The sequence below is a fragment of the Manis pentadactyla genome, chromosome 8, assembly GCF_030020395.1.
Source record: "Manis pentadactyla isolate mManPen7 chromosome 8, mManPen7.hap1, whole genome shotgun sequence".
NCBI classification, from domain to species: domain Eukaryota; kingdom Metazoa; phylum Chordata; class Mammalia; order Pholidota; family Manidae; genus Manis; species Manis pentadactyla.
In genome coordinates this window covers 52,661,921-52,682,487 of record NC_080026.1, presented here as the reverse complement: position 1 = coordinate 52,682,487, position 20,567 = coordinate 52,661,921, and the positions used below count along the sequence as shown (strand labels likewise).

At 38.7% G+C, this 20,567-nt stretch overlaps 2 protein-coding genes across 5 annotated transcripts in view; both read left to right on the top strand.

The window, feature by feature from the left end:
• Positions 1 to 20,567, top strand: part of B3GALNT2 (beta-1,3-N-acetylgalactosaminyltransferase 2) — a 72,878-nt gene that overhangs the window by 36,401 nt on the left and 15,910 nt on the right. For 3 of the 4 annotated variants that reach the window (XM_036919299.2, XM_057505740.1, XM_036919298.2), the window contains exon 5: positions 8,048 to 8,143. The exons of the other annotated variant lie outside the window; for it this stretch is intronic. In XM_036919299.2, coding sequence (XP_036775194.2) covers positions 8,048 to 8,143 — 96 coding nt within the window. The remainder of the gene's footprint in view (positions 1 to 8,047; positions 8,144 to 20,567) is intronic. 4 annotated transcript variants of the gene reach the window in all.
• LOC118929309 (insulin-like growth factor 1 receptor) lies at positions 8,918 to 15,922 on the top strand. The gene is given in 1 exon segment (XM_036919301.2): positions 8,918 to 15,922. A coding segment is annotated over 1 exon segment (1,098 nt). The 5' UTR covers positions 8,918 to 14,568; the 3' UTR covers positions 15,667 to 15,922.

Genomic DNA, 20,567 nt, shown 5'->3' with positions numbered 1-20,567 from the left:
CAGTAATTAAACATGGCAAAATCTGTGAGATGCACTGAAGGCCATGCTAAGAGGGAAATATATTGCAATACAGGCCTACCTCAGGAAAGAAGAACAATCCCAAATGAACAGCCTAAACTTACAATTAATGTAACTAGAAAAGGAAGAACAAATGAGGCCCAAAGTCAGTAGAAGGAGGGAAACAATAAAGATTAAAGCAGAAATAAATAAAATTGAGAATAAAACAATAGAAATAATCAGTGAAAGCAGGAGCTAGTTCTTTGAGAAAATAAACAAAATAGATAAACCCATAGCCAGACTTACCAAGAAAAAAGGAGAGTCTACCCACATAAACAGAATCAGAAATGAGAAAGGAAAAATCACTATGGACACCACAGAAATACAAAGAATTATGAGAGAATCCTATGAAAATTTATATGCTAACAAATGGGATAACCTAGAAGAAATGGACAACTTTCTAGAAAAATACAACCTTCCAAGGCTGACCCAGGAAGAAAGAGAAAATCTGAATAGACCAAATACCAGCAAATAAATTGAATCAGTAATCAAAAAACTACCTAAGAACAAAATGCGTGGACCAGATGGTTTCACTGCTGAATTTGATCAAACATATTCTGAAGACTTAATATCCATCCTCCTTAAAGTTATCCAAAAAGCAGAAGAGGAGGGAACACTCACAAACCCATTCTATGAGGCTAACATAACTCTAATACCAAAACCAGGCAAAGACACCACAAAAAGAGAAAATTACAGACCAATATCCCTGATGAACATAGATGCAAAAATACTCGACAAAATATTAGCAAACCGAATTCAAAAATACATCAAAAAGATCATCCATCACAATCACGGCGATTCATCCCAGGGATGCAAGGATGCTACAACATTCAAAAATCCATCAACATCATCCACCACATCAACAAAAAGGACAAAAACCCTATGGTCACCTCCATAGATTCTGAAAAAGCATTCGACAAAATTCAACATCCATTCATGATAAAAACAAAATGGGTATAGAGGGCCAGGACCTCAACATAATAAAGGCCATATATGACAGACGTACAGCCAACATTATGCTTAACAGCTTAACTGCTGCTGTTTTGTTCCTTCAGTGTTTTCTTTGTTCTTATACTCCACAGATCAGTGAAATCATTTGATACTTGTCTTTCTCCGCCTGGCTTATTTCACTGAGCATAATACCCTCTAGCTCCATCCATGTTGCAAATGGTAGGATCTGTTTTTTTCTTATGGCTGAGTAATATTCCATTATGTATATGTACCACATCTTCTTTATCCATTCATCTACTGATGGACACTTAGGTTGCTTCCATTTCTTGGCTATTGTAAACAGTGCTGCGATAAACATACGGGTGCACCTGTCTTTTTCAAACTGGAGTGCTGCATTCTTAGGGTAAATTCCTAGAAGTGGAATTCCTGGGTCAAATGGTATTTCTATTTTGAGCTTTTTGAGGAACCTCCATACTGCTTTCCACAATGGTTCAACTAATTTGCATTCTCACTCGCAGTGTAGGAGGGTTCCCCTTTCTCCACAACCTCGTCAACATTTGTTGTTGTTTGTCTTTTGGATAGTGGCGATCCTTACTGGTGTGAGGTGATATCTCATTGTGGTTTTAATTTGCATTTCTCTGATGACAAGAGATGTGAAGCATCTTTTCATGTGTCTATTAGCCATCCGAATTTCTTCTTTGGAGAACTGTCTGTTCAGCTCCTCTGCCCATTTTTTAATTGGATTATTTGGTTTTTGTTTGTTGAGGTGCGTGAGCTCTTTATATATTTTGGATGTCAACCCTTTATCGGATCTGTCATTTATGAATATATTCTCCCATACTGTAGGGTACCGTTTTGTTTTATTGATGGTGTCCTTTGCTGTACAGAAGCTTTTCAGCTTGATATTGTCCCACTTGTTCATTTTTGCTTTTGTTTCCCTTGCCTGGTGAGATATGTTCATGAAGAAGTCGCTCATGTTTATGTCCAAGAGGTTTTTGCCTATGTTTTTTTCTAAGAGTTTTATGGTTTCATGACTTACATTCAGGTCTTTGATCCATTTCGAATTTACTTTTGTGTATGGGGTTAGACAGTGATCCAGTTTCATTCTCTTACATGTAGCTGACCAGTTTTGCCAGCACCATCTGTTGAAGAGACTGTCATTTCCCCATTGTATGTCCATGGCTCCTTTATCATATATTAATTGACCATAAATGTTTGGGTTAATATAGGGGGTCTCTGTTCTGTTCCACTGGTCTGCGGCTCTGTTCTTGTGCCAGTACCAAACTGTCTTGATTACTGTGGCTTTGTCGTAGAGCTTGAAGTTGGGGGCAAATCCCCCCGCCACTTTATTCTTCCTTCTCAGGATTGCTTTGGCTATTCAGGGTCTTTGGTGTTTCCATATGACTTGTTGAACTATTTGTTCCAGTTCGTTGAAGAATCTTGTTGGTAATTTGATAGGGATTGCATCAAATCTGTATTTTGCTTTGGGCAGGATGGCCATTTTGACGATATTAATTCTTCCTACCCAAGAGCATGGGATGAGTTTCCATTTGTTAGTGTCCTCTTTAATTTCTCTTAACAGTGTCTTGTAGTTTTCACAGTATAGGTCATTCACTTCCTTGGTTAGGTTTATTCTTAGGTATTTTATTCTTTTTGATGCAATTGTGAATGGAATTGTTTTCCTGATTCCTCTTTCTATTAGCTCATTGTTAGTGTATAGGAAAACCACAGATTTCTGTGTGTTAATTTTGTATCCTGCAACTTTGCTGTGTTCCAATATTTGTTCTAGTAGTTTTGGAGTGGAGTCTTTAGGGTTTTCTATGTACAATATCATGTCATCTGCAAAAAGTGACAGATTAACTTATTCTTTACCAATTTGGATTCCTAGTATTTCTTTGTTTTGTCTAATTGCCGTGGCTAGGACCTCCAGTACTATGTTGAATAACAGTGGGGAGAGTGGGCATCCCTGTCTTGTTCCCGATCTCAGAGGAAAAGCTTTCAGCTTCTCGCTGTTCAGTATGATGTTGGCTGTGGGTTTATCATATATGGCCTTTATTATGTTGAGGTACCTGCCCTCTATACCCATTTTGTTGACATTTTTTGTCATGAATGGATGTTGAATGTTGTCGAATGCTTTTTCAGCATCTATGGAGATGATCATGTGGTTTTTGTCCTTTTTGTTGATGTGGTGGATGATGTTGATGGATTTTCGGATATTGTACCGTCCTTGCATCCCCGGGATGAATCCCACTTGGTCATCGTGTATGATCCTTTTGACGTATTTTTGAATTTGGTTTTCTAATATTTTGTTGAGTATTTTTGCATCTACCTTCTTCAAGGATATTGGTCTGTAATTTTCTTTTTTGGTGGGGTCTTTGCCTGGTTTTGGTATTCGGGCAATGTTGGCTTCATAGAATGAGTTTGGGAGTATTCCCTCCTCTTCTATTTTTTGGAAAACTTTAAGGAAAATGGGAATTATATCTTCTGTGTATGTCTGATAAAATTCCGAGGTAAATCCATCTGGCCCCCGGGGTTTTGTTCTTGGGTAGTTTTTTGATTACCACTTCAATTTCTTTGCTGGTAATTGGTTTGTTTAGATTTTGTGTCCTTCCTTGGTCAGTCTTGGAAGGTTGTATTTTTCTAAGAAGTTGTCCATTTCTTCTAGGTTTTCCAGCTTCTTAGGATATAGGTTTTCATAGTAGTCTCTAATAATTCTTTGTATTGTTGGGTCCATCGTGATGTTTCCTTTCTCGTTTGTGATTCTGTTGATGTTTGTTGATTCTCTTTTTCTCTTAATAAGTATGGCTAGAGGCTTATCTATTTTGTTTATTTTCTCAAAGAACCAGCTCTTGGTTTCATTGATTTTTTTCTATTGTTTTATTTTTCTCAATTTTATTTATTCTCTGATCTTTATCATGTCCCTCCTTCTGCTGACTTTAGGCCTCATTTGTTCTTCTTTTTCCAATTTTGATAATTGTGACGTTAGACTATTCATTTGGGTTTGTTCTTCCTTCTTTAAATATGCCTGGATTGCTATATACTTAGCTCTTAAGACTGCTTTCGCTGCATCCCACAGAAGTTGGGGCTTTGTGTTGTTGTTGTCATTTATTTCCATATATTGCTGGATCTCCCTTTCAATTTGGTCATTGATCCATTGACTGTTAGGAGCGTGTTGTTAAGCCTCCATGTGTTTGTGAGCCTTTTTGCTTTCTTTGTACAATTTATTTCTGGTTTTATACCTTTGTGGTCTAAAAAGTTGGTTGGTAGAATTTCAATCTTTTGGAATTTACTTAGGCTCTTTTGCTGGCCTAGTATGTGGTCTATTCTGGAGAATGTTCCATGTGCATTTGAGAAGAAAGTGTATCCTGTTGCTTTTGGGTGTAGAGTTCTATAGATGTCTTTTAGGTCCATCTGTTCTAGTGTGTTGTTCAGTGCCTCTGTGTCCTTACTTATTTTCTGTCTGGTGGATCTGTCCTTTGGAATGAATGGTGTGTTGAAGTCTCCTAAAATGAATGCACTGCATTCTATTTCTTCCTTTAGTTTTGTTAATATTTGTTTCACATATACTGGTGCTCCTGTGTTGGGTGCATATACATTTATAATAGTTACATCCTCTTGTTGGTCTGAGCCCTTTATCATTATGTAATGTCCTTCTTTATCTCTTGTTTCTTTCTTTGTTTTGACGTCTATTTTGTCTGATCCTACTGCTGCAACACCTGCTTTTTTCTCCCTATTGTTTGCATGAAGTATCTTTTCCCATCCCTTGACTTTTAGTCTGTGCATGTCTTTGGGTTTGAGGTGAGTCTCTTGTAAGCAGCGTATAGATGGGTCTTGCTTTTTTATCCATTCTATTATTCTGTGTCTTTTGATTGGTGCATTCAGTCCATTTACATTTTGGGTGATTATAGATAGGTATGTACTTATTGCCATTTCAGGCTTTAGATTTGTCGTTACCAAAGGTTCCAGGTTACTTTCCTTATTATCTAAGGGTCTAACTTAACTCACTTAGTATACTGTTACAAACACAATCTAAAGGTTCTTTCTATTTTTCCTCCTTTTTCTTCCTCCTTCATTCTTTATATATTAGTTATCAAATTCTGTACTTTTTGTCTCACCCTTGATTGACTTTGAGGATAGTTAATTTAATTTTGCATTTGCTTCATAATTAGCTATTCAACCTTAGGAACACTTCCATCTATAGCAGTCCATCCAAAATGGACTGTAGAGGTGGTTTGTGGGAGGCAAAATTTTTTTTTTGCCTTCCAGCTTTTGCTTATCAGGAAATTGTTTAATCCCTCCTTCCAATTTAAATGGTAATCTTGATGGATAAAGTAATCTTAGTTCCAGGCCCTTCTGCTTCATGGCATTAAATACATCATGCCACTCCCTTCTGGCCTGTAAGGTTTCTGCTGAGAAGTCTGATGTTAGCCTGATGGGTTTTCCTTTGTATGTGATCTTATTTCTGTCTCTGGCTACTTTTAGCGGTCTGTCCTTATCCTTGATCTTTCCCATTTTAATTACTGTGTGTCTTGGTGTTGTCTTCCTTGGGTCCCTTGTGTTGGGAGATCTGTGGATCTCCATGGCCTGAGAGACTATGTCCTTCCCCAGATTGGGGAAGTTTTCAGCAACTACGTCCTCAAAGACACTTTCTGTCCCTTTCTCTCTCTTCTTCTTCTTCTGGTATCCCTATGATGTGAATATTGTTCCGCTTGGATTGGTCACACATTTCTCTCAATATTCTTTCATTCTTAGAGATCCTTTTTTCTCTCTGTGCCTCAGCTTCTTTGTATTCCTCTTCTCTAGTTTCTATTTCATTTATTGTCTCCTCCACCTTATCCAACCTGCTTTTAATACCCTCCATCATGCTCATCAACGATTGGATCTCTGACCTGATTTCATTCCTGAGTTCTTGGGTGCCTTTCCATACCTCCATTAGAATATTGATGATTTTTATTTTGAACTCCCTTTCAGGAAGAGTCACTAGGGCCATATCATTTAAATCTTTCTGGGGAGCTGTATTAATAATTTTACTCTGGGCAGGGTTCCTTTGGCGTTTCATGTTTGTATATGGCGCCCTCTAGTGTCCATAAACTCTATTCTGGAGCTACTCCACCCCTGAAGCAATGTCGGGGTTGCAGGGGAGCGGTATTGGTACCTGGGGGAAGGAAAGATCTGTTCCCCGCCTCCCGGCTGCTGTGCCTGTCTCCACTACCAGAGCCAGTGGACCGAGCACACAGGTATAAGCTTTTGTTCCAGAGCAGCCAGATATGGATGCCTGCTTTCCACAAGTGGCCGGAATCCCAGTCTCCCCAGGAACTCTGCCTGTATTAATTTTCCAGCCCGGTAGTCATGGGAGTCTCATGAAAGCACCATGAAATGTAGGTTTTTGCTCCCAGTGCAGATCTCCAGAGCTGGGTATTCAGCAGTCCCAAGCCTTCCACTCCCTCCCTGCTCCGTTTCTCTTCCTCCCGCTGGGGAGCTGAGGTGGGGGAAGGCCTTGGATCCCGCGGAGCCTCAGCTCTGGTACGTTACCCCATTCGGTGAGGTCTGCTCTTTTCTCCAGGTGTGTGCAGTCTGACGCCGGCCTCTTTCCTGTTTCTCTCTCAGGATTAGTTGCGCCAATTAAATTTTCTAATTGTATCCAGTTTTAGGAGGAAGCCTCTGTCTCTCCTCCCACGCCGCCATCTTTAATCCAATTCCATACTCTTGTCTTTTTAAGGTCTTTTTAAGGCATCTTTGAAAAGCTTTTTATGTTAATGTTATTTGTTACTAACAGATATAACAGTGTTAGCTGTCAATAAATATACAAATCAATTTAAGGTTAAATTTAATTTTTGCTGTTTGTGCTATTCCTACTTCCTCTAAAGAATATGTGTAGTCTGTTACTGTGTTTATTGACATAAATATAAGAGAGAGGGAACAAATCCTTGTGATAATTCCAGCCATTTTAATTACAGTGAGAACTTTATCAAATTACTCAAGTATGAGTTCATATATTATTGTGGTTAAAGGTTTCATTGATACCAAAACCTAAATAGATAACCAAGATAGCAGTACTCTTAATTCTACTGTTATCCTTATCTAGAAAATAGAATTAATCTTGAGTCTTTTAGGTACACTTAATTGTCTTAGTATATGTAGTCTTTTTTTTTTTAACTATTCATAGCGTTTGAGTTATCAATCAGGTAGTTTAGTTCAGAAATCCAGTATTTTGATCATGTTAATTTAACTTGTAGTTGCTGTACTTTTAACTAAGAAGTTAATCTTTATCACCAAGGAAGGCTTAGTCCAAGGTGGATGATAATGGGTTCACAGATAGTTGTAATGCAAAAAATATTACCATGCATTTCCAAAAACTGGTGTTAATGGAAATAATACACATCCATTAGAAGCCCCTTAATTCTGAACTTCTGCGTGGTCTTGATAGCTTTAACAGAAGCTTCCTTTATGGTAAATTGGTGAATAAGAATACCCATGAGAATAAGGAAATGTTCTGCCTAAAAAAAAACTGGGGAGGGTCCTAAGAAAACAGTAGACATAATGACATTCAGTCCTCTCGTCTACCATTTTTTGTTTTGTGTATTTTTCTTCTAAAGGCTCTTCTTGAATAGGGATTCCTTAATATCTTTGTTCTCTGTAGAAGTCTGATCTTTCAGTTTATTCCTAACTCTTCAGGTTTAAGCCTAGTAAGCTGGCTTAATTTATCACCTCATGCTTCCCCTAATGCTCCTCACTTCAAGGTGGGTTATTTTAAAGGTTATATGGATTAAATTTAGTGTTTTAGAATTTCATGACAACTTTGGTTGTCTTAAATATATGAAAGAACCATGATTGCATGAAAAAACCAAAATCATGCCTAAACCACAGTAGAGCAGTACTCATAACCAATGTTGGGGCCGTTGAGGATTTACCTGACCAAGATATGTTTGAAAACTTGTTACATGTGCAGTGTCTAACATGAAGTATTTCTTCTTGTCTATTTTTTTCCATTTCTTGTCTTTTCCAAATCCCACCCCCATATCCCCTCCCCATTTTGTAGGAGGCCCTCTTCATTGCTCGCTTTAGTCCTCCAAGCTGTGGTGTGCAGGTGAACAAGCTGTGGTACAAGCCTGTGGAGCAGTTCATCTTACCAGAGGTACAGGATGTCATAGAGGACTAGAACAGTGCAGTCCTTCATTGGCCTGACTGTGTGCCCTCAGAGGCAGGCACTGGATACTTTCTTGTTAGGACAGCTCTCCGAGTGGTAGATTAGGCAACAAGTATGGATGCACTGAAATGTAGCACTCTGGATTCATCCCTCCAGAGGGTTCCATGATGCCACAGAGGTTCCAAAACCACACTACTTGAAAAGATTACATGTTACCATGATTTATTTAGTGGAATAGAGAACTGCATGACTGTCCTAATGACCATGGATAGTAGTAGGTATGAATTGATAGAAGACCAAACCCAGATACCATTTGAATAAGTCAAGTAGTTTACTTATCTGAAGAATGAGAGGAGGAGGAAATGCAGACAAAATAATGGCCACATTTCAAAGATACATAAAACTTCTCCAGGTTGTGAAAGATGTCTGAAAACATAACGGTCACCTTCTGGGTCCCTGTAGGTCCAAAATGAAGTAGGTAAGTTCTAGAGACTACTTCTCCTGTTAGATGCCCTCATCCATCCTAGAGCAACCACAACCTCGTTGCAGAGTATTACACAGTTAGGCACACCCAGCTTTTATTCATCCATCAATGTCAGCCTCTCCAGGCTGTTTCAGTCTAGTCTGAGTACATTCCTGAGCTCAGTGCTTGGAACCACATTACGGGTCAGTGTGCTGAGCATGTGTGTGTGTCACTTTAGGTCAGCCCTAATAGAGTTCATCCTGCAAGAGACTACTTCTCCTGTTAGATGCCCTCATCCGTCCTAGAGCAACCACAACCTTGTTGCAGAGTATTACACCTGTAAAGGTGCGGAAGCTAGACAGTTGACCAGCCCTACTCACCAACCAAGAAGCATTTTCCTATCATCAGTCTTGTGGGGTACTGCTCACAGTATGCAATACATTTTGTAAAATGCTCTGGATCTTTGGAGTTAAGTACAAGTTGTTGAAACTATAAATGTTAATTCTGTGAATGTCAAAGGAATCTCCTTTTTTCACCTGTGTATGAACTTCTACTTAGAAACAGTTTAAATAAAAGCAAAACTAAAACACATTGGAAAAAATTCCATTTTCTCAGTGTTATAAAAAAGACTGTAGTGAACATCCTTATACCTCTCTTATGTCTGCAATAGCTAATTTTCTTAGAATGAATTGTTGGTTTGAACTTTATACACATTTTTAAGGCTTATGATTTCTTTCTGGGGGTCAGTTTAGAGTGTGTATCAATTTGAGTAATCAGCATTATATAAGAGTGCCTATTTTCCTATGCACTTTTTGTTCTTAAAATTTCTTATGTGAACTTTTTTCCTTGTTAAATGAAGTATGTACCATCAAAAGTATTTTGTACTTTTAATCAAAAGTAGTGGCTTAACTAAGTAGTATTGGCCAAGTGTTGGATCTCAGTTTTTGAATGAAGCCACTTTTTGATTTGTTTATTCATTTACTCAGAACTCACTCACCTATTTAGTTATTTATTTATTTATTGAGAACTTAGTGTGTGCCAAGCACTGGGGCTGTATGAGGACACAATACAGTGATCACTGACCTTAAAGCAGTTCACAGTCTAGAGGGGAGAGAAGAGGTAACCGGTATTCTACCTAACTTACTGTGTGCTGGGCACAGTAACAAGTAGTTTTCCTACATTAACTGGTTGGTAAGATCCTTTAGGATTGAAGCAAGTCATCGTGAGAGTCCTTCCTTTCTACCAAGAGCAGCATGGGCAGAACCTCAGACTTTGTGCGAATCCCGAAGGAGAGTCATATTGTTCTGAGGAGCACTAGCATTGTTAGGTGGTTCCAGAAAGGTCTGAAGTCTGAGACAAGGTTGATTTTCACAAAAGATTTAGTGAGGATCAGCATGATTAGGGAAGAGGAAAACAATGCATCTGGGAGTATGTGAGGGCACATTTGGGTGCAAAGTCCTGAGCCAGGCACCTCGGGGTGCAGTGTGGGTGAGTTGGGATCCCTGCTCTGCCACTGGCTTTGTGACCAAATCTCACATACATAGTCTCACTGGGTCTACCAGTCTCTGCAAGACAAAGAGGCTGCCAGACACAGTTCAGACGGTTATTCTAGGAACCACATGATTTAACACATGGAGAATACTTAGAACATGGTGCCACATGGGAAGCAGTCAGTAAATAAATATATGCTGTCCTTATTCCTGCTGTTGTTGTTCTGGATTTGGGAGGGGTCCTATTCTTTAAGAGCAGTGTTCTCCAACTGGGGCAGTATGACCCCCAAGGGACATTTAGCAATGTCTGGAGACACTTTGAATTGCTGCAGCTGGATGTGGGTGGTACTGGTGATTGGGGGCCAGGAATGACCGTCCTGTAGTACACAGAACAGCCCCACACACTTATTGTACCTGAAATGTCATTTCCAAGGTTGAGAAACTTTAAGAGGAGTGTCACAGTGTGGGGCACAAAGGAAGAAAACAGGCTTTGATACTTGAGGCTAATCAGTTTTACAGTCTGTCTGCCCCATTATCTTACATATAGTATGTCTTACAGAAAGAATTATACATTTTGATTAGTCCACAAACAATAGTAATTTCCCTTAGAAGGTCCTTGTTATTAGGAAATACATGCTGAAGTATTTAAAGATGAAATGTTATATCTACATTTTACTTTCAAGTATTTCAGCAACAGAAAACTATGTGTATATATAGACAAAGATAAGCAAATGTGGCCAAATGTTAACAGTTAGTGAATCTAGGTGATTTGAGTATTAATTTAAACTATCCTATAGGTTTGAAGTTTTTCAAAATAATAATTGGGGTAGGGCAAAGTGTTACCTTCCTTGCCAGTGTTCAGAGAGTATATGTGGCAGGAGGTCCTTAGGTACTAATGAGGGGAAGTACTGAGCCAGAACAGTGCCTGTGTCAGTTAAGATTTGTAATGCCTTAGCCTTATGATCTTTATTTCTCTTTAAGCTGAACTGACTTGATTTTTCACTACTTCTGGGCAATATTTTTTTCTTTTAAAAACATGCAGTTATTTAACAGTGGGTATCCTCGGGGAGTGTGTGAGGGGACTAAGATTATGGAAGATTTTTATTTCTTTTTTGTACATTTTCTAAATGTTCTGTAATAAATATAAGCTTTATAAACAAATTTTTTGAAATAAAAACTTCTTTGCTCTTACACAAAAGGAAAGATTTTTGTTGAAACTGTTTAATTTTACATAGCTAGTCATTTTTGCTGCATCAAACCTAATTGGATTTATTAGCACAGAAAAACGATAGTGATTTTGGCTTGCCTGCATCTCCTCAGCAAAGAATGAGGAAGAAAACAGATCTTTTATGCCATTGAGAGGGAGAAGTAGATGATTTGTTCATCATCTTATCCCTTCTACACTTCACAGTCTACTAAGAGAACATGTCAGTAGTATAGTTTGTCAAGTAAGCGAATCTTGTAATGTTTTCATAGTGTGACTCACTAAAGCATAAATCTCAGTGGGGTCACACATTGAAATGGAGACTGCTGCATGTTTCTCTTAAAATATTTTTCTAATTTCATATTTTCATTAGTGTGATTGAAATCTGAAACTGATGTCAATAAAAAGACTTTGTTCACCTGAGTCACTAGAGACATGGTTGGTATTTACACACTTTTTATGAAAGTTGAAATTCTTTAGCTGTTTGGTTACTTTTCCACTTTACAAGAAATTGTTAATGGTTACAGGCACAAAAGCACTATAGATTAAACTACTCTGTTGGTTTGGATGGCAAATTAGAAATATGACACAAAATAATTACCAGCATGTGAGAGGGGTTGCATATAGTTTTGCGTATGTTATGGGTGAGATGATTTATGAGAGCTCATTTTTCTAACCTATACCATGCTGTTTTTCCTAAATTTTATTTTGGTTTCTGATCTCAGCAGGGAATCACCATAATTAAACAAGTCCTTTGGCATCTGAAGAGATTCTTTTGTGATTATTTTGTATCAGAGTAAAAAGGCATGTGAGAAAAGTGGGAAATAGAAATTCAGCTGTGACCAGGAGCAGGTACAGGAGGTGGGGAGAACACACAGCTCTTCCCTTTCCTCATAACAAAACTGGTGGTTTATATCAGTTAACTGAATAAACCAAGATCAATTTGGGGGCCAAGAGTTTTTCTGGTACTCACTCAATTGAGTCAGCATTGGTGATGCTGTAATCATGGCCCAGTCATAAACCAGATGGAGTTGGATGCCAGCAGGAACTGCTGTGAAGTCAAATGCCAAGGGGCGGTTGAACAGACAGGATGTAAAATTACTTGTTACTGTCATAGTATTTTCCAGATTTGTAGTCTCAAGGTGAAGCATTTTACTTAGTCATTATTGCTTTTACTTTTGGTATGGTTCATTTCAAACTGCAGTCACTAAAATTCCCAGTGACTTAACTGTTCAAACTCCAGAGGACACTTTTTGTCTTCACCCTGATTGATTGCAGTTTTCTGTTAGCTTATATGATACACATTCTTTCGGTTCAGTCACATCTGGCCCACAACTTCCTCCCTAAGTACTTCATTATCTTGATATCCTTTTGCATTCCTCTTAAATACTAATCATTAGAATTTGATACTCAGCCTTTTATTTTACTCATTCTTCCTAGGCAGTTTCATCCATTACCACCTGTTTGCTATTGGCTGTTAAATCTAACTACAGCCTAAATTTCTTACAAACTCCGTACATACTTCAGCTGCCTATTGACTTTCTCTACTTGAACGTCCCATGGGCATTCTAATAGTATCATCTGCCTTCTACTGATTTTCATCTCTTCCTGTGTTTTCAATCTTGTGTAATAGTATCTCCTTTTCCTTAGGCACCCAAACCAGAATCTTGGGATATAGCCTCACCTCTCATATTCAAGCACTTACTTACTAAATCCTATCAGTTCTTTCTCTCTCATACTTGGTGTCAGTCCTTCCAAACTTTATTTAACACTATTAAAGTTTTAGAAGAAACTTTAGTATACCAAAAGTGAGAAATTGTTGCCACGAGGAAAGCACATGATTGACCCAAAGCCAGCCTCACAGTTAAGGTCTAGGACTTAACTTTTCAGGTCTTGACACTGACCTTCCCATTAGTTCACTGAGAGATGATCAGATTCTCATTGGATGACACTGTGTAAATTCACAGAAGATAAGTGTATAAAACCAGAATGTCAGTTCATTTATCTTTAATGAGTGTTAGGTTATTAGAGTTAAATCTGAAAGAAGGATGAGGTTCATTAGATTTGAAAGCTTGTGACCCCTATGTAGGAACCTCCTCCTTGGTATGTCAGGCAGCTAAACAACTAAATCTGAACAGGGTTTAGTTCAGTCACTGAGAATTTGATGATGACAATGGGAGGTGGATGTTTTAGACAATGAGCTCATTCAGGTAGAATGTGACTAGAATAATTTATATCTTCCAATGGTTGAACTTTTCTCTCCCTGGACATTGTTACATTGCCAAAATTTCTCTTAACCCAGTATTCCTATAATGGCCAGTTGATACATTGTTTTAAGTATTGATTTTATTTATTAAGCTTCAATCTTAGAGCTCTTCTCAGTTATGAGGAACATTGTTTTCCTTGAAGGATTTAATTAGTTCAACTCAGAGGGAAGTCTTTTTTTTTTTAGATATAATTGACATATAGATTATATTTAACGTGTACAGCAAGAATTCAATATTTGTGTATTCTGTGAAATAATCACCACAGTGAGTCTAGTTAACGGCAATCACAGTTTGTAATATTACAAAACTTTTTTTCTTGTGATGAGAACCCTGAGGATCTACTCTCTTAGCAACATTCAAATATACAATATAGTAGTCACCATGCTATACATTACCTCCCCTATACTTACTTACCTTATGACTGGAAGTTTGGTGCCTTTCGACAACCCTTCACCCCTGGCTTCTGGCTACTCCAGTATGTTCTCTGTATCTAGGAGTCCAGTTTTTGGTTTTTGGCCTTTTCAAACTTTATACATATGAGATCATAAAGTACTTGTTTTTCTCTGACTTATTTCACTTAGTATAATGCACTCAAGGTCCATCCATGTTCTCCAATAGCAAGATTTCTTTTTTTATGGCTGAGTAATATTCTGTTGTGTACATATAACACATTTTTATATCCATTCATCCATTGATGGATACTTAGGTTGCTTCCATGTCTTAACTATTGTAAATAATACTGCAGTGGACCTGGGGGTGCAGGTGTGTCTTTTGAGTTAGTATTTTTGTTTACTTCAGATAAACACCCAAAAGTGGAATTGCTGGATCATATGGTAGTTTTATTTTTAATTTTTTGAGGAACCCCCATACTGTTTATTTCATAGTGACTATACCATTGACATTCCTGGCCGGTGACCTGGGAGCGAAGGCCTGAAAACTCCATCTTTTTAAAGTGGCCAGGGCCTGAGAATCCCAATGGATTTATACTAATGTATGAAATAAAATATGGATCACAAGTTGAGGATCAGCAGGAATTTGTGTCCAGACAGGAGTACAGGAAGTATGGAGGGGCCAAGCTTAACCAGCTCAACCCAGGGAACTATATGGTCCGGATCCAGGCCACCTCTCTCTCTGGGAATGGGTCATGGACAGACCCTGTGTTCTACGTCCCGGCCAAAATAACGTATGAAAATTTCATCCATCTGATCATTGCTCTGCTGGTTGCCATCCTGTTCATAGTAGGAGGGTTGGTTATAATGTGCGTCTTCCACAGAAAAAGAAATAGCAGCAGGCTGGGGAATGGAGTGCTGTATGCTTCTGTGAACCCGAAGTACTTCAGCACGGCCGACGTGTATGTTCCCGACAAGTGAGAGGTCGCCCGGAAAAAGATCACCATGAGCCGTGAGCTGGGGCAGGGCTCCTTTAGGATGTTATACGAAGCAGTTGCCAAGGGCATGGTCAAAGACGAGTCCGAAACCAGGTTGGCCATTAAAATGGTGAACGAGGCTGCGAGCATGTGCGAGAGGATTGAGTTCCTCAATGAGGCTTCGGTGACGAAGGAGTTCAACTGTCACCATGTGGTGCAGTTGCTGGGCATGGTGTCCCAGGACCAGCCTACCCTTGTCATCATGGAACTGATGATGCAGGGGGATCTCAAAAGTCACCTCAGGTCTCTGAGGCCAGAAATGGAGAATAACCCAGCCATAGCACCTCCAAGCCTGAGCAAGATGATCCAGAAGGCTGGAGAGATTGCAGATGGCATGGCATGCCTCAACGCCAACAAGTTTGTCCACAGAGACCTCGCTGCCTGGAACTGCATGGTAGCTGAAGATTTCACAGTCAAAATTGGAGACTTTAGTATGACGAGAGACATCTATGAGACAGACTATTACTGCAAAGGAGGAAAAGGGCTGCTGCCTGTGCGCTGTATGTCCCCCGAGTCCCTCAAGGATGGAGTCTTCACTCATTCTGACGTCTGCTGTTCGCTGAGTGGCAAGGAACCCTTGAGACAGAACACCAGGAGCCTGGACATTGCCAGAAAACTTCACCTCTCTCTGCTTCTCCCCTGCCTGCCTTCTGTCATTTGATCATTCATAATAAATAGATATTATGTGGAAAAAAAAATTGCCACCAGAAGCACACAACTGTTCCTTTTTCTTCACATCCTCGCCAGCACTTGCTATTTCTTACCTTTCTATATTAGTCATACTAACAGGTATGAGGTGATACTTAACTGTGATTTTGATTTGCATTTCCCTGATGATTAGTGATGTTGAACACCTTTTCATGTTCATCTGTTGGCCATCTGTATGTGTTTTAGAAAATGTCTATTCAGATCCTTTGCTCATTTTCTTTTTTAGATAATTATTTTTTATTGAAGGGTAGTTGACACACAGTATTACATTAGTTTCAGGTGTACAACACAGTGATTCAACATTTATATACATGATAATTCTAGGTACCAGCTATCACCATACCAAGTTGTTACAATATTTTGACTATATTCCTTATGCTATACATTACATCCCAGTTACTTATTTATTTTACAATTGGAAGTGTGTATATATATATATATATTTTTTTTTTGTGTGTGTGTGAGGGCATCTCTCATATTTATTGATCAAATGGTTAACAACAATAAAACTCTGTATAGGGGGGGTCAATGCTCAATGCACAATCATTAATCCACCCCAAGCCTAATTTTCGTCAGTCTCCCATCTTCTGAAGCATAACGAACAAGTTCTTACATGGAAAACAAATTCTTACATAGTGAATAAGTTACATGGTGAACATTAAAACGCAGTCATCACAGACGCTTTCGGTTTTGCAGATGCATTATGAACTATAAACAATCAGTTCAAATATGAATATTCATTTGATTTTTATACTTGATTTATATGTGGATACCACATTTATCTATTATTATTTTTAATAAAATGCTGAAGTGGTAGGTAGATGCAAGATAAAGGTAGAAAACATAGTTTAGTGTTGTAAGAGAGCAAATGTAGATGATCAGGTGTGTGCCTGTAGACTATGTGTTAATCCAAGCTAGACAAGGGCAATAAAACATCCACGTATGCAGAAGATTTCTCTCAGAATGGGGGGGAGGTTCTAAGCCTCACCTCTGTTGATCCCCATTTTCTCACCTAATGGCCCCCCTGCAACTGTGCCTGTCTTCGGTTGTTCCTCCCTTAAGGAATCTTACCCGTCTCTGGCTAACCAGTCATCTTCCGGGGCCATACAGGGAAATGTTAAGTTGGTAGGTGAGAGAGAAGCCTTATTGTTTGAAAAGGTTAGCTTTTGACTTCTTTGCATATTTATGCCCTGTGGCTTCTATGCCCAGCATTTGTCTTGAGGTGTCTTTACCACTTGGAAGAATTATGATACTCGGTAAATTTGATATGAGGCACGAATTCTATTTAAGGGTTGTAATTAGGAAGGAAGAAGAAAAGCTATAGAAGTAGCAGGCGGCAGAAAACATGGGAAGATTGATTATTTCTTTGACATATCTTCTTGTAGAGTAACTTCAGCATGGATAGGTTTTAAACTACTACTTAAATTGTGCACACACATTAACATAATAGGAGTATAGTTACCTAACCAAAGCATACCTGTAATTACCAGCCATCTCCAGTGAAACCAAGAAAACCAGTTAGGCACCTTAGGCATTTGTGAAAACTTATCTATGATATGGTGGATATTGTCCAACTGAACTTGAACAGTCTGAGAGAAATCAGACAAATTAAAACAACCCATTCCTGGGGACTGTTCACATCCCATATGTTCTTTTAACAGTAAATAGTCTGTAGTTGTAAGATTTTGGAGCGCTACAATTTGCACTTCTCCTAATTCTTGTTTGAGTTCCAACAGTATAGATCCAGTCAAATTTGTTTTTTACTGTATGCATAGGCCAGCTTAGATATCTCCTTCTTCATTCCCATGGCAAGTCCAGGAACCGGTGGGATGAGTGCATCTACAGCTGTAGCAGTGCGTGGATCTTTGTTGGGGTTTTTTGATGATCATCTTCTGGCATGAGTGTTCCAGAGAGTGCTGATGTTGGAAGTTCTTTTTCATATCGTATCTTAGTTCATTTTTGGGGTAGCCCAATTAGGCTTTGATCCTCTGTATAAACACAAACAGATCCTTTGCCTACACTTTTATATGCCCTTTATACCCTTGTGTAGAACTCTTTGGAGGTTACCACACAGGAACTGCCTTTTTTTTTTTTTTTTTTGGTATCACTAATCAACACTTATATGACGAATATTATGTTTACTAGGCTCTCCCCTATACCAGGTCCCCCCTATAAACCCCTTTACAGTCACTGTCGTTCAGCATAGCTAAATGTTGTAGAATCACTACTTGCCTTCTCTGTGTTGTACAGCCCTCCCCTTTCTCCCAACCCCCATGAATGCTAATCTTAATACCCCCCTTTTTTCCCCCCCCCTTATCCCTCCCTACCCACCCATCCTCCCCAGTCCCTTTCCCTTTGGTACCTGTTAGTCCATTCTTAAGTTCTGTGATTCTGCTGCTATTTTGTTCCTTCAGTTTTTCCTTTGTTCTTATACTCCACAGATGAGTGAAATCATTTGGTATTTCTCTTTCTCCGCTTGGCTTGTTTCACTGAGCATAATACCCTCCAGCTCCATCCATGTTGCTGCAAATGGTAGGATTTGCCCTTTTCTTATGGCTGAGTAGTATTCCATTGTGTATATGTACCACATCTTCTTTATCCATTCATCTATAGATGGACATTTAGGTTGCTTCCAATTCTTGGCTATTGTAAATAGTGCTGCGATAAACATAGGGGTGCATTGGTCTTTCTCATACTTGATTGCTGCATTCTTAGGGTAAATTCCTAGGAGTGCAATTCCTGGGTCAAATGGTATGTCTGTTTTGAGCATTTTGATGTACCTCCATACTGCTTTCCACAATGGTTGAACTAATTTACATTCCCACCAGCAGTGTAGGAGGGTTCCCCTTTCTCCACAGCCTCGCCAACATTTGTTGTTGTTTGTCTTTTAGGTGGCAGCCATCCTTACTGGTGTGAGGTGATACCTCATTGTAGTTTTAATTTGCATTTCTCTGATAATTAGCGATGTGGAGCATCTTTTCATTTGTTTGTTGGCCATCTGTATTTCTTTTTTGGAGAACCGTCTGTTCAGTTCCTTTGCCCATTTTTTAATTGGGTTATTTGTTTTTTGTTTGTTGAGGCGTGTGAGCTCTTTATATATTCTGGACGTCAAGCCTTTATCGGATGTGTCATTTTCAAATATATTCTCCCATACTGTAGGGTTCCTTTTTGTTCTGTTGATGGTGTCTTTTGCTGTACAGAAGCTTTTCAGTTTAATATAGTCCCACTTGTTCATTTTTGCTGTTGTTTTCCTTGCCCGGGGAGATATGTTCAAGAAGAGGTCACTCATGTTTATGTCTAAGAGGTTTTCGCCTATGTTTTCTTCCAAGAGTTTAATGGTTTCGTGACTTACATTCAGGTCTTTGATCCATTTTGAGTTTACTTTTGTATATGGGGTTAGACAATAGTCCAGTTTCATTCTCCTACATGTAGCTGTCCAGTTTTGCCAGCAACATCTGTTGAAGAGACTGTCATTTCGCCATTGTATGTCCATGACTCCTTTATCAAATATTAATTTACCATATATGTCTGGGTTAATGTCTGGATTGTCTAGTCTGTTCCATTGGTCTGTGGCTCTGTTCTTGTGCCAGTACCAAATTGTCTTGCTTACTATGGCTTTATAATAGAGCTTGAAGTTGGGGAGTGAGATCCCCCCTACTTTATTCTTCTTTCTCAGGATTACTTTGGCTATTCGGGGTCTTTGGTGTTTCCATATGAATTTTTGAATTATTTGTTCCAGTTCATTGAAGAATGTTGCTGGTAGTTTCATAGGGATTGCATCAAATCTGTATATTGCTTTGGGCAGGATGGCCATTTTGACGATACTAATTCTTCCTAGCCATGAGCATGGGATGCGTTTCCATCTGTTAGTGTCCCCTTTAATTTCTTTTAAGAGTGACTTGTAGTTTTCGGAGTATAAGTCTTTCACTTCTTTGGTAAGGTTTATTCCTAGGTATTTTACTTTTTTTGATGCAATTGTGAATGGAGTTGTTTTCCTGATTTCTCTTTCTGTTGGTTCATTGTTGGTGTATAGGAAAGCCACAGATTTCTGTGTGTTGATTTTGTATCCTGCAACTTTGCTGTATTCCGATATCAGTTCTAGTAGTTCTGGGGTGGAGTCTTTAGGGTTTTTTATGTACAGTATCATGTCATCTGCAAATAGTGACAGTTTAACTTCTTCTTTGCCAATCTGGATTCCTTGTATTTTTTTGTTTTGTCTGATTGCCGTGGCTATTATGTAAATATTTTTGAGTGCCTGTTAGGTGTCAGACCATTCTAGGTGCTGGGTTGTGGTGGTTGGTAATACAGATAAGATCCCTGCTCTAGTGGTGCTTGCATTCTAATGGGAATAATTATGACAGTAGAAAAATAAACAAGAAATATCAGTGATAAGGGCTGTTAAGAAAATAAAACAAGTTGATGGGATAAGAGAAATTGGGAATTGGCTGCCTCCTATTGCATCTCTGGAGAAAGCTTCTCTATGATGATGACAGTGGAGTTGACCGGAGCAGTACCAAGGAGCCAGCAGAGCACAGATTTTAAAAATGGAAATCAAAGAGAAACTGGAAGACATTAGAATTTATATGTATATCAAAGCTTGCCAGATTTGACAAGGTAAAAACTTACAGCTTTTGAATTAAAAAAGAAGTCATTACATGGCAAACCATTCTGGAAAAAAAAGATTATTTTTAGTGTATAAAGTACACAGGATTATTTATTAAAGGTTCACATAGATTAATAAGAAAAACATAAAACTCAGTAACTAAATGGCAAAGAAGCATGACAAGGCAGTTCTCAGAAAAGACTATATAAATCATAAACATGACTAGAAATTAATCACAATTTTAAAAATCT